Source organism: Nicotiana tabacum, chromosome 22 (genome assembly GCF_000715075.1).
Source record: "Nicotiana tabacum cultivar K326 chromosome 22, ASM71507v2, whole genome shotgun sequence".
Lineage (NCBI taxonomy): Eukaryota > Viridiplantae > Streptophyta > Magnoliopsida > Solanales > Solanaceae > Nicotiana > Nicotiana tabacum.
Window position 1 is genome coordinate 159,109,698 of NC_134101.1, and position 13,403 is coordinate 159,123,100.

Below are 13,403 nucleotides of genomic sequence, written 5' to 3' on the forward strand. Positions count from 1 at the left end.
TGTGTTCCCTTATATAGAAAATGCATATGCTTTATGAGGGAATGAGATCAGGGGCGGATTTAGGGGGGCGCAAGGGGTTCACCCGAACTCCCTTCGCCGAAAAAATACACTGTATATATAAGGCAAAATCTGTTTTTTACCTCTATATATTAAGTTTTGAACCCCCTTAACACAATCCAAAAGTGTAGTTTAGTGGTCAAGGGGGTTCAAAATCTACATAAGGTCATGAGTTCAATTCCCACTAGATACAAATTTTTTTTTTGAACCCCCTTCGTGGAGATCCTGCCTCCGCCACTGAATGAGATAAGGCCTAGAAGAGAATCCGTCAACCTCCTAAAATTTAGGAAAATGGCATCTTTTACAACTGAATTGGACAGCTGTCCCTTTTCTAGAAGTTTCCAGCAGTAACAAAAATATTCCCCTAAGTTTAAGACCTAAATTAACCCTTTCATCCCCCCCCCCCCCATATTTAATTTTAACATTGCTAAGTGCCTGGGCCATTTGGCCAACAAGCTCAAGCCCTTTGTTGGACCTCATGTCCAATGGGCTAGCCTGTTAGCACAAGCAGGCCCAACAGATTCCGGCTAAAGGCGATTGAATAAGCTGAACCTGAAATTTACTCTTAATCTAAGTAGTACTAATGTATGCTAAAAATAACTAAACCAAACATTAACAAACCTAGCTAAAAAACTGGATGACCAACAAATTATGAACAAAATAACAATTAAACAAACAATTTCTAACAAACTAACAATGTAGCCATCATTTCAGAGCTAAACGACCCAACCAGAACAAAAGGAAAAAGGGCAAAAGAGGGTAATCGGAACCTTACCCCCTCTGAGCAGCCAGAAACGAGGAGAACTACGACGCCTACGCAATTTTTAAACTACCAAACGTCTTCTCCTCCAAGAAATCGGTCTCAAAAATGACTTTTGGCCGGATTTTCTTGGAAGAAAAGACTCATGGGAGTCAAAAAGCGTAGCAAACAACCAAATAAAACCACCGTACCCTCAGGCGTTGAATATAAGAGAAGACCAGAAAAATTAGGGTTTCAAGGGATTCTAAGATCCGAGATTCGTGAAGTTTAGTTGGTTTTCTGGTAAAATTGATGTGATATTAGTGAAGAGGGGGAGTTGAGGCTTGTAGGGTGTGAATTTGAGGGAGATTGGAGTTGTTTGAAGTGGTGCCGCAGGCAAAGAGTTTTGGGGCGGCTAGGGTTTGAGTGATAGAGATGAGAGGGAATGACAATGGGGATCTCTAAGGGTTTGGGGGTCGTTTCAAACAGTTTTGAGGGGTGGGGTGATTAAGTTCCCGGCCGTTGGATGGAAAAAGATGAAGGGCCAGGATTAAAGGCGCCCGAAACGGCGCCATTTTGGTGCTCAAAGGAGCTAGACCGGATGGATTATGGGGATTGGGCTTGGAGCGGATTTGAGAGAATTGGGTCGCTGAGATGGCTTTTGGCCCAATTTTGAGTAAATCAAACAAAAATCCCTATTTCCTTTCTTTGTTTCTTTTTCTTTGATTTTAAATTCTAAACAAATTAATTAAAATCCTAACTTAAATCTAATTTGCAAAATTAAACCTACTTACCTATTTCTAACATGTAACATTACTAATGTATTTTTTGTTGTGATTTTTATGTATTAATTCTAACAATTAAAATGCGATTAAACCTAAAATGACATGGAATGAAGATTCAAAAAATTTTATGGTGTTGACTTTAAGATATTAAATAAGCACAAAAATGCAACTAAATGCAAACAAACAATTAAATAGAAATTCCTAAAAATTCTATAAAAATCAAAAACAATAAGAAAATTTATTTTTGTGAATTTTGTAGGAATATCTTCGTAGGGCAAAAATAACGTGCTCACGTGCCCCTAACACAGAACATAATAGTCAATTTCGGAACTAATGTCATCCAATTCAATTTCAACTATTGAGGACTCACCACGTGTTTTAGATACTACATATTCCAATTTATATCTAGCATTTAAAATTTTTGCTATATCGAAGTCATCCCAGATTGATCTTGCTTCTTCTGTGACTCCAGCTCCTCTTCAACCTCATCTGCCCATGATTTTTTGCCGCTACTCGTAGGTTCTACTTGATCCTTACTTGGTGAAGCTTGTAACACTCCAGACCATACCGATGTGCTTCGATCTGCTGAATTTTCTGTTTCATTGGATTTAGAACTGACTGAGTTTTCCTTGCTACTTCATGGCTACCATTGCTTGATTTCTGCCCTCGCTGAACGATTCCATACAATGTGGAAGCTTCCTTGGCCATTAGAGCCTTCTGGAATGGGATGCAAGCTCTCTTGCCCATGGCTGGCGCAAGTTAGGCTAACATACACCTAGAGAGAAAACAAGCCATCTTCTTTTAGCTAAATGTTCTGATGTTTTTTTTTATGTAATCGCACGTTCAACATTGCAAGATGTAAAGAGGTTGCCTTAGGCGCACATGTGGCCTGGCGGAGTGTTTTTTAACTCAAGTAAATCAAGTGACAGATGTGACTTCTTGAATTTTGTAAACTAGCAGGAGATAAGGAACCTTGCTTTAAAGCCTTTCGGGCAAGGAGTAATGATTGGGTCTTAGACATTGCCAAACGAACCTCCAGTAACATTCCGTCAGTACCATTCAGTGCACTACTTGATGCTAGCCATACATGCAATGATAATTTACAGGTCTTTATTCATTTTTTATTAGCTATGTTTTAATTAATTTTATTATTTAATTTAAAAAGATAAGAAAAGGAAGGAAACAAAGAAGCATAACAAAAAAAATCGCGTTGGCGAGTGTTCCTGCAAACAGTGCCTGACCATTGGACATTAACCAAATTTTTGAGAATGAGATTAATCAAATTTGGATGGACCCAAATTCTCCAGACACAGATGCTGACTTCTTTCAATCTATTTCTAATATGAGATGAAAACTTCGATATTTGGGAGCGGGGTTTCTTCTTAATTGCAACTTGCAAGGCAATGAAAGTTCTTTTGGAATTGCTATGAAGCAGATCTAGAAAAATCATTTGGAGAATTTTTATAGATGGTATGCGGAAGTGGCGGAAGCAGGATTTTCATGGCCGGTGGGAATTGAACCAACCACCCCAAAGGTTTTGAACCTTCTTGACCAATGAGCTATGCTTTTAGGCTATGTCAAGGGGATTCAAACAACAAAATATAGAGGCACAAAACGAATTTTGCCTTATATGTACATGTAATTTTCCGGTTGTGTGGAATTAGTTGTCTCTGCGTGACCTATAGGTCACGAGTTCGAGCCGTAGAAATGCATCAGGATAGGCTGCCTACATCACACCCCTTAAGGTGTGTCCCTTTCCCGGACCTTGTGTGAATACTGATGCTTCGTGCATCGGGTTGTTCTTTTGGTGTGCGGAATTATTGTGCTATGTTTAAACTGTTTGCGGATTTTTTTTCCTCTGGTCCTTTTCTTTGACAACATGGCTGCATCAAGTACTACATTGAATAGGAAGGTAACTGGAGATGAGCCCCTCCAATGAATAGAGCAGTCAGTGCAAAACAAACCGTTTGATAAATCGATGCAGCCGCAGACTATATAAGAGAACAAAGAACAAACAACTTGAATATGCTTATCCTTATTGACAGTCTTCAAAGAAGGATCCTGGGTTGAGGGGGGCCTAAAATTCATCAGCTACGTACAGGTGACCCTTTCCTACTTAACCCTTCTATACTAGAAGTAGAAATAGCAGCATTAGAAAGAACTCCAGGTTATTCAGCTTATCAAGTTACAGGAGTTTCGCCCTCATGAAGTAAGATTAGGATCCTCTATTTAGTTGCAGCAGCCACTTAACCACCAATAAAAAAAATTTAAAAAGAATGGAGGTTGGGGGGGTTTAAGGTACCCCAATAATCCCATGGTATGGCGAGCTGTGCAGCAAATGGACTCCCTGCAGCTAAAGTATTTCTTATGTGTCTAAAAACAATGACATTAGTGAATTAGGAAATTGTCTGTGTAGAAATAGGGAGGTGAGTACATGAAAGGTACAGTCCCTTTTGTATCTAGATTCTATTCAACTGTCCACCTTCTTTTACCTTTCTTTGGTTCGAGGAGACTTTTTGTGATTACAAATAATACAACAAACGGAAGCACATTTACAAGGTCTAAACGGATGGCTCTTGTTCAAAAGCATAACTGCAGAAGCGCATAAGAGAACTGAGGAATAGAGGTTACCACAAGAAAACTCGGCCCCCATAATTTCACATGAGTGTTACCATGATACACAACACTGATTACTTGGGAAAAAGAGACTACCTAATGTTTTTAAAGGCGGAGAAAATTCTTGTATCATCCTCCCAATTAGATGTTTAAGATATCTTTTTCTTATATGACCAGGAAATCCGTCTTGGGCCAACCCTTAGGACCAACAACAACAAAACTCGAGGATAATGGGCCCACCCCTCTACCTTTCTCCACTTAAATGCCAGGCTTAGTTCGCACGCATGCCTCAGGATTCAAACCTGCAGCTAAGTCACATGCCCCCAACCTTTGCCACTTGAACTAAAGCCCTGAAGCAGATGACATCTTATTCTTATGGTTGATGGAAATGGTTACCTGAAAGACACAGATAAGCTTTATCCAACTGAAGACTCTCTGTAGATTTGCCTTATTTAATGTGCTCATGCTTCTATAAGTGGCTGAACTGGTCGACCAATGATAATTTAAACTACGATGTGACGCGAATATATGACCACCTGAGGAAGTGCTAACAAAACATTTGATTTGAGCAAGAAAATTGTAGAGTTCAGAGAAGCTCAATTGACAGTTGACTCCTGAAATAGGGAGGTGAGAACATGAAATCAGCGGTTATCTAATAGCTATCTGCCTCCTCTCCCAAGACACATAATCACATTGCAAGCATTTTTCTTTTTTGATAAAGTAATAAATATGTATTAATATTTGGGCAAACCTAACGTCAGTACAAAAGAAGTATACCAAAAAAGTAGGAAACCTAACAAAAAGATATTGTTTTATACGAACGATCGCAAGCGTTCACAATATTATTCCAAAGAACTGAACACACTTCACCGGGGAGTTCATAAATGCATTAGAATAATAGATAGTACTTTGTCTATGAACATCATTGTTTCCATTCAAATTTCCCAAGTATACAAGGTGCAGAAAGACATGTTCACTTTTTATAAATGAACCGCTGGACATAACAAACTTGACTATTAAACTAAAACTTCAATATAAAGAATGAAAATCATGAATCGTGATTAAACAAACTGCACGATACGATAAGCATTATCTTACTTTTACTAGGCATCAAGAGGTTACGTTCAACTCTTGAGTTATGTTGCATGCTGACAACTTTGGCATCTAGCTTCCTGCATATCTTAAGTTTGTCTGAGAATCAAGCTTTCACAGGCTAATCATCATCTTCAATGTCCCAACTCAAATCCTCATCATCCTCTTCAACACTAAGCCTCTTCCTCAAATCAGCTCTATTGGAACTTGTAGCATGAGAAGTTGCCTTTTTGTCGTCATTACCCTCAATGTCTTCAATCTCAGCCCAATCCAAGTCCTCCTCATCAGCCCCCGTCTTTTGACTTGACACTGTAGAGACATCACCACCTTTACCAGATTCATCCTTATCACCTTTCCCATCTGAACCTTTTGCCGCCCTCTCCTCCTTTTTATCCAAAGAAGTAACTTCGGGGTCCTCTTTCTTAGGATCTTCGCTATTCCCCTCCTTCTTACTCAAAGAAGTAACTTCAGAGTTCTCTTTTTTAGTATCTTCGCTATTCCCACTCGATTCTACGACATGGCTCTTGCCAGCACCATCTGCATTAGACTGATTCTCTTCTTTCCTAACAACAGTAGCAGAACTTAAAGTTTTTGATTCATCACTATGAGCGGCCTGTTTAACAACATTGGTTGAATCCTCTTTGCTTGGTTCACTTTTATCCGGAAGCACTTCCTTTGCAACATTAGCCGAGTCCTTATTAGCAGATTCAGTCTCAGCCGAAGCCAATTTCTTTACATCATCAACGGAGCTTTCAATAACAGATGAACCCTCTTTTCCCTGCTCATCAACTTTCGATTTGGCATTGCTCTCTTGTTCATTATCATCATCATCATCAACATCCCAAGACAATTCTTCATCATCATCATCTATAGATATTGCTCTCTTCACAAGCTTAGCTCTAACACTCTCTTGCTGCTCAAGCTTGTACACTCTATAAAAATAACGATACCAAAACGTCTCATGATCAACTTCATTAGGCACAACCCTTTTGTAGATACCTTCTAATGATACAATATTTCCAATCAAGTTCTCAACTTCCTCACTTTTCTCCTTCAAATCAAACCCTAATTTCCACTTCTTGTACTCCTCTAAATCCTCAGGCTCCAAACAGAATGTATTTGGGTCATTTTGGATATTAATCAATTGAGATTCGAACCGACTGTACCGGGCCGAGTTCAAGACCCGATTTTGATCAGGGGTTTCGGGTTCAACATCATCAGAGGATGCTAAAAGGGAATCTTTACCTTGTGAAATAATCTCAGCCGTAGACTTGATGACGCCGTCAATAACCTCGATAGAATTAGGAAGATCCTTAACGGCCCGACTAGCTACTTCACGGAACAATTCGGTTTCTTTTTTCAACCCGGATCCGAATTCCTGCAGATCCTTGCGGTACGTCTCGAGCACTAATTCGGATCGAGTTGACAACGTCTTGAACAGACCTCCGAAGCTCCAAACACCACCGTCACTACCGTCGGCAGCTGAATCGGATCCTGAATCGGGCGTGTGCTCCGGGTCAACGTCGACGTCATTGTCAGGGGTTTCGTGTGATTGTTCAGGTGTAGATTCTTGGAGCTTTTTGGGTATTGGGGGGTCCGGATCCGGATCGTCAGATAATATAGATTTGAAGAAGTTCATAGCTCAGTGAATCAAATTGGAGGGAAGAGTTTCAGTGGTGGTGGTGATATTCACGTTGCTTTTTCTTTCCTTTCAGTCGAAGTGTCAATTTTTTTTTTAGATGATGTTTTCTCGCCAGTTGGCAGTTCCCAACTCTCTCACGAACCTTCATTGCTGGGCCTACTTTGCTTTGGACTCGCTCCTTGTGATTTACTAGAAATATATTATATTATGGATGTTCATTAAGTACTCCGTTGTAAATAAGCTTCCTGAAGAAGCTTATTCATATGGGAATCCATCGTAAATATATTTATCTATTTAAGTACTCTATTGGAAATAAGCTTTCTGAAGAAGATTATCACTTCGATACCCGGTTATAGATAAATATTACCCCCGGTAGAAGACTATTCATATCGAGTATAATAAGTTTATCCTTTCAGTACCCAGTTGTGGATAAATATTATCCCCGTTAGAAGATTATCCATACCGGGTATAATAAGTTTATCCTTTCAGTACCCAGTTATGGATAAACATTATCTCCGGTAGAAGATTATCCATATCGGGTATAATAAACTTATCCTTTCAGTACCCAGTTATGGATAAACATTACCCCCGGTAGAAGATTATCCATATCGGATATAATAAGCTTATCCTTTCAGTACTCCGTTATGGATAAACATTGCTTTCAGTAGAAGATTATCCATATCTGGTATAGTAGCAACTTACACAGCAGCTTCTTTTCTTCTATAAATAGAAGAGATTTCAGTTCATTATGTACATCAGTTTGAATTCGAATAATATATCAGTTTCTCTCTATACTTTTCTTTACTTTATAGTCTTTATTTTATAACACGTTATCAGCACGAGACTATGCCATCTCGAGCAAATATTTTGAGAGTATCTAAGGTAAGAACTTTCTTTTCCTAAATAATGTCAAATCTTTCTAAACTTGAATTTGTAGCCCTGGATATATCGGGCAAAAGCTACATGTCTTGGGTGCTTGATGCTGAAATTCATCTTGATGCTGAAATTCATCTTGATGCGATGGGTCTGGCAGACACCATCAAAGACAAAAATCAGGCATCAAACCAAGACCGTGCCAAAGCAATGATATTCCTACGCCATCACCTTGATGAGGGCCTGAAAATGGAATATCTTACTGTTAAAAATTCAGTCATACTGTGGAATAATTTGAAAGATAGATATGACCACCTGAAGATGGTCGTTCTTCCACAGGCACAATATGATTGGACTCATCTAAGGCTACAAGATTTTAAATCTATCAGTGAGTATAATTCTGCTATGTTCAGAATTATTTCCCAATTGATGTTATGTGGTGATAATATTACTGATCATGATATGTTGGAGAAAACTTTCACCACTTTTCATGCCTCGAATATGCTCCTGCAACAGCAATATTGAGAGATGGGATTTAAAAAGTATTCTGAACTTATCTCACATCTTCTTATAGCCGAGCAACATAATGGGCTATTAATGAAAATTCATGAAAGTCGACCTACTGGTTCTTGTCCATTCCCTGAAGTGAATGAGACGAACTTCCACCAGGCTAAACGTGGAAAAGGTCGTGGCCCTAGTCGTGGTCATGGTCGTAGTCGGGAAAGAAACTCTAATCAGGGTAATAATAATGCACCAAAGAACACTCCTCACCACCAGCAGTGGAAAAGGAAGGAACAAAAGCATGAAGCGGTGCAAGCACCAAATGCAGAAAATGCATGCTATAGATGTGGAGAAAAAGGGCACTGGTCACGTACCTTTCGTACGCCAAAGCACCTGGTTGAGCTTTATCAAGCCTCCCTAAAGAAGACAGAGAAAAATGCTGAAGCAAATTTTATTTCTGAAGATAATTTAGACTTCATGCATTTGGATGTAACTGATTACCTTGCACTCCCAGAAGGAGAAACAAGTCATGTAATCGGTGGTGAATCTGTAGAAATGTAAATATTTTAATTTTTGTTATTTGTAATAGATAGTATGGTTATGTAATTGTTGTACATAAAGAAATATTATGATTTGATAATGATGTTTACTATAATATATCTTGTTTATGTCATTTTGAAGAATATGGATAACATTATTAGATCAACTTAAACTCTAGCAGAGTTTGCAAGAAATATACAACCACAAGAAGTGGTTATATTTCGTATATCTCATTGTAATTATATTTTGTTAACTACCAGAAGTGGTATATGCCTATGATCACCATAAGTGATAATTTAGGCTTTCTATGGTTACAATTGAAGATAAGGCTACATAAATATTCTCTATATTAAATGCACGCCTCGATTTGCTCCTGAAGTAGTAAATATTTTAAAAGAAGTTGAGGCATCACAATTTGATGTGATTAATGCGCATTCAGATAATTATGTTCGATTTCCTGAAGGATGAGAACTTTTGATAATATTAATCCATTCCCTGAAGTGAATGTGACAATACTAATAAGTCGGGTAAATATGAACGCGCTCTTGATGTGAATACATTACAATTCACCTCCAGAAGAGTTAATATAACTGAGAGAATATATACTCAATATTTCGTATTTTAAATTTGCTCCTGAAGAAGTAACACAATTGAAATTGCCTCCTGAAGTGGAAAAATATTATGAAGAGGAGTTTTCGTATGCTTAAACAATTATTTTACATTGTTTATTTGATTGTGATTTTCTCTCATGGCACCAGCAGTGTCTGAGCAATTTTTGATAGTACAAAATGTATCAACAACTCCTGAAGAGCTAAATGTTTGCCTAAAGAATACATGACACTAGTAATGCCAGATAAATATTAGATTGTGGATAATAAATGAAGGCTCTCGAAGAGCTTATATAAAAATATGTCACTCATATTATATGATTATGGTCAAAATATATGTTGTAGTAAACCTGAAGTTTACTAATACAAATGGCTATCATATTGAGACTACAAATGATTGGAAGAATGATAATTTTCATGTTTCCACAATCATAGGGGGTAAAATAATATGTATGTGAGAAGTTACCCGCCTTGTTCTTTAATTTGTACTATATCATGTATCACAGTAAACCAGAAGTTTACTAAAGCAAAAGTTTATGCCATAGTAAACCAGAAGTTTACTAAGAGATAGCACATGGCATGATAAACTTGAAGTTTTCATTTGCCATTTTTAAAATGAGTTATTTGAGAATTCAGATAAGCATATACTAAAGAACTAGAAGATTCTTCAGGAATTCTCATGTGTTGCTTGTTCTCATAATGAATTGATTATACCAGCTAAAGTTGGGACTAAGACCCCTGATTCTGAAATATATAAAAGGTGAATATGGGCCCATTCACCTATCATGTGAACCACTTATAGGTGCATATATGAGATGGTTACATGTGTAATTATTGTCAACCTGCAGTTTGGCATTTGGAATTGCTTTTCTCGATTAAGAGCATAATTTTCAGATTATGAAATCAAGACAGTTCATCTTGATAATGCTGGTTTATATCCAAGCTGGTTTAGCATTGAATACCTCATATTAATGGCTAAATCATTGCTTATGAGAACAAAGCTTTATGTGTTGGTCTAAGATTTTCTAAATTGCATATAGCAGCACTTGTATGCATCAGATCAACAATATATGATAAGTCCTCCCTTCACAATTGGTTTAGGATCAGAAACCAAATATTTTTACTATCTTTTGTTGCGTGGTATATGATTAATTTCTCTACCATAATACACAAAAATATGTTTCCCAAAGATGATTGGGGATATATGTTAGTTTTTCTAGCATTTGGGGGATGGAATAAACAGTTGAAAAATATGCTATATGAATCGAATTATCATGATCCTCACTTAGAAGATAATTCAAGTCGAATGCCAGAAGCATTTGCTGATCCAAAATTAAATATCATATTTCAGCTGCAAATGCTCCTATTAAAATTAAAGTCCCTGAAGGATAGAGTTTACTGTACGCATGAAGCGTGGTAGACCAATCGGTTCCAAAGGTAACAATCCTTGAAAAATAGTAGGAGCTAATGATCGAAATGATCATAATGAGGAGGAAATAAGCTCTAGAAGAGCCCACGACATAACATTTCATGAAACTCCCGAAAAAGTTCAGGTACCTAAAAATAAAGAAAGTGATGAGATCTCCACAAGTTATGTCGCTTCGGAACTGACACAAAATGATCGTCGACAATATATTTAATACAATATAGTGCACAATATTATAAAAGATTGTGAGGATCGTACTAGCAGTCTAGACACTTGAAGATGTCATACCATTTAGATACAAGTCTTAACCTATATGACTTATTTGGCTAAATCTATATGAAGATCCTTGAAGGATTGAAAATGCCCGAAGCATATAATTCAAAGTCTTGAGAAATGTACTCGATCAAATTATAAAGATCTTTGTACGGTTTAAAGCAATCTGTGCGCGTGTGGTATAATCGCCTCAGTAAATATTTGCTGAAAGAAAGTTACATAAATTATGTTATTTGTCCATGTATTTTTATAAAGAAAATGTCATCAAAATTTGTTACACTTGTTGTTTATGTTGGTGACATAAATCTTATTGAAACTCCGGAAGAGCTCCAAGAGGGTCTTAAAAATACTTTTACATGGACAAAGTGTACCCATTAAGTACACCAATGAATATTCAATCACTTGAAGTGAATAAGGATCCGTTCCAACCTCTAGAAGAGGATGAGGAGCTCTTTGGTCCTGAAATACTCTATCTCGGTGTAGATGGTGCACTTATTTATCTTGCTAATGCTAACAAAATTGGTGCAAATCGTATTGGTAATGCAGATGCAGGTTATTTATCCGATACCCATAAAGCTCGATTTCAAACCGGCAAGCAGGGAGTGCATATGATTGAGATCAGTGATTCATTCGAGAAACATGTGGGTTGGAATGTGATAAAAGACCCACAATATTATACGGAGACAATATTTCATGCATAACACTATTAAAGGGAGGATTTATAAAAGGAGATAGAACGAAGAACATTTCACCAAAATTATTCTACATACATGATCTTCAGGAAAATTGTGACATTGATGTGCATCAAATTAGTTCAAGTGACAATCCAACAGATTATCTTTACCAACATCAATTTTTGAGAATATGATATACAAGATTGGAATGTGGAGACTCAAATATTTGAAATAAGGTTTTCTTCAGGGGGAGTAAAATGCGCGTTGTACTCTTTTTCCCTTACTAAGGTTTTTCCCACAAGGTTTCCTTATAAGGTTTTTAATGAGGCAGCCAACAATGCGTATTACTAAATATGTGTACTCTTTTTCCTTCACTAGGATTTTTTCCCACGTGGTTTTTCCTAGTAAGGTTTTAATGAGGCACATTATCTTTTAATGAACATCCAAGGGGGAGTGTTATAAATATATTATATTATGGATGTTCATTTAGTACTCCGTTGTAAATAAGCTTCCTAAAGAAGCTTATCCATATGGGACTCCACCGTAAATATGTTTATCTATTTAAGTACTCTATTGGAAATAAGCTTTCTGAAGAAGCTTATCACTTCGATACCCGGTTATGGATAAACATTACCCCCGATAGAAGATTATCCATACCGGGTATAATAAGCTTATCCTTTCAATACCCAGTTATAGATAAACATTACCTCCAGTAGAAGATTATCCATACCGGGTATAATAAGCTTATCCTTTCAGTACCCAGTTATGGATAAACATTACCCCGATAGAAGATTATCCATATCGGGTATAATAAGCTTATCCTTTCAGTACCCAGTTATGGATAAATATTATCCTCGGTAGAAGATTATTCATACCGGGTATAATAAGCTTATCCTTTCAGTACCTAGTTATGGATAAACATTACCCCCGGTAGAAGATTATCCATATCGGGTATAATAAGCTTATACTTTCAGTACCCAGTTATGGATAAACATTACCCCCGGTAGAAGATTATCCATATCGGGTATAATAAGCTTATCCTTTCAGTACTCCGTTATGCATAAATATTGCTTTCAGTAGAAGATTATCCATATCTGGTATAGTAGCAGCTTACATAACAGCTTCCTTTCTTCTATAAATAGAAGAGATTTCAGTTCATTATGTACATCAGTTTGAATTCGAATAATATATCAATTTCTCTCTATACTTGTCTTTACTTTATAGTCTTTGTTTTATAACATTTCTTATATTATTGGGCCTGAATAACCTAAATAGAGGCATTTGCATCTATACCCGCTTTTTGGGCCACGTTTTAATTTGTGCCCGCTTTGCACAAAAAAATTACAAGCGTAACCACTTTTTCACGTAACTTCAGCATACGGGGCTGAAGTAGCAAAGGCAATCACGCAAAACTTCAGCATTCTAGTAGACGGGACTGAAGTAGCAAGTGTGCTGAATCAAGTGTTCTGACGTTTTTGTTTGTAATTGCTGAACTTAATCATAGTAGCTGAAGTTTTGTTCTCTATTTGCTGAAGTTTTTGTTTGTAATTGCTGAAGTTTTTATTTTTGTAACTGGC

General features: G+C 37.2%; 1 protein-coding gene across 1 annotated transcript; it reads right to left on the reverse strand.

Annotated features, from left to right (window-relative positions):
- Window positions 1-5,105: 5,105 nt before the first annotated feature.
- LOC107764070 (uncharacterized) lies at window positions 5,106-7,061 on the reverse strand. Its single transcript, XM_016582595.2, has one exon. The coding sequence runs from the start codon at window positions 6,926-6,928 to the stop codon at window positions 5,411-5,413; it is 1,518 nt and encodes a 505-aa protein (XP_016438081.2). The 5' UTR covers window positions 6,929-7,061; the 3' UTR covers window positions 5,106-5,410.
- Window positions 7,062-13,403: the final 6,342 nt, after the last annotated feature.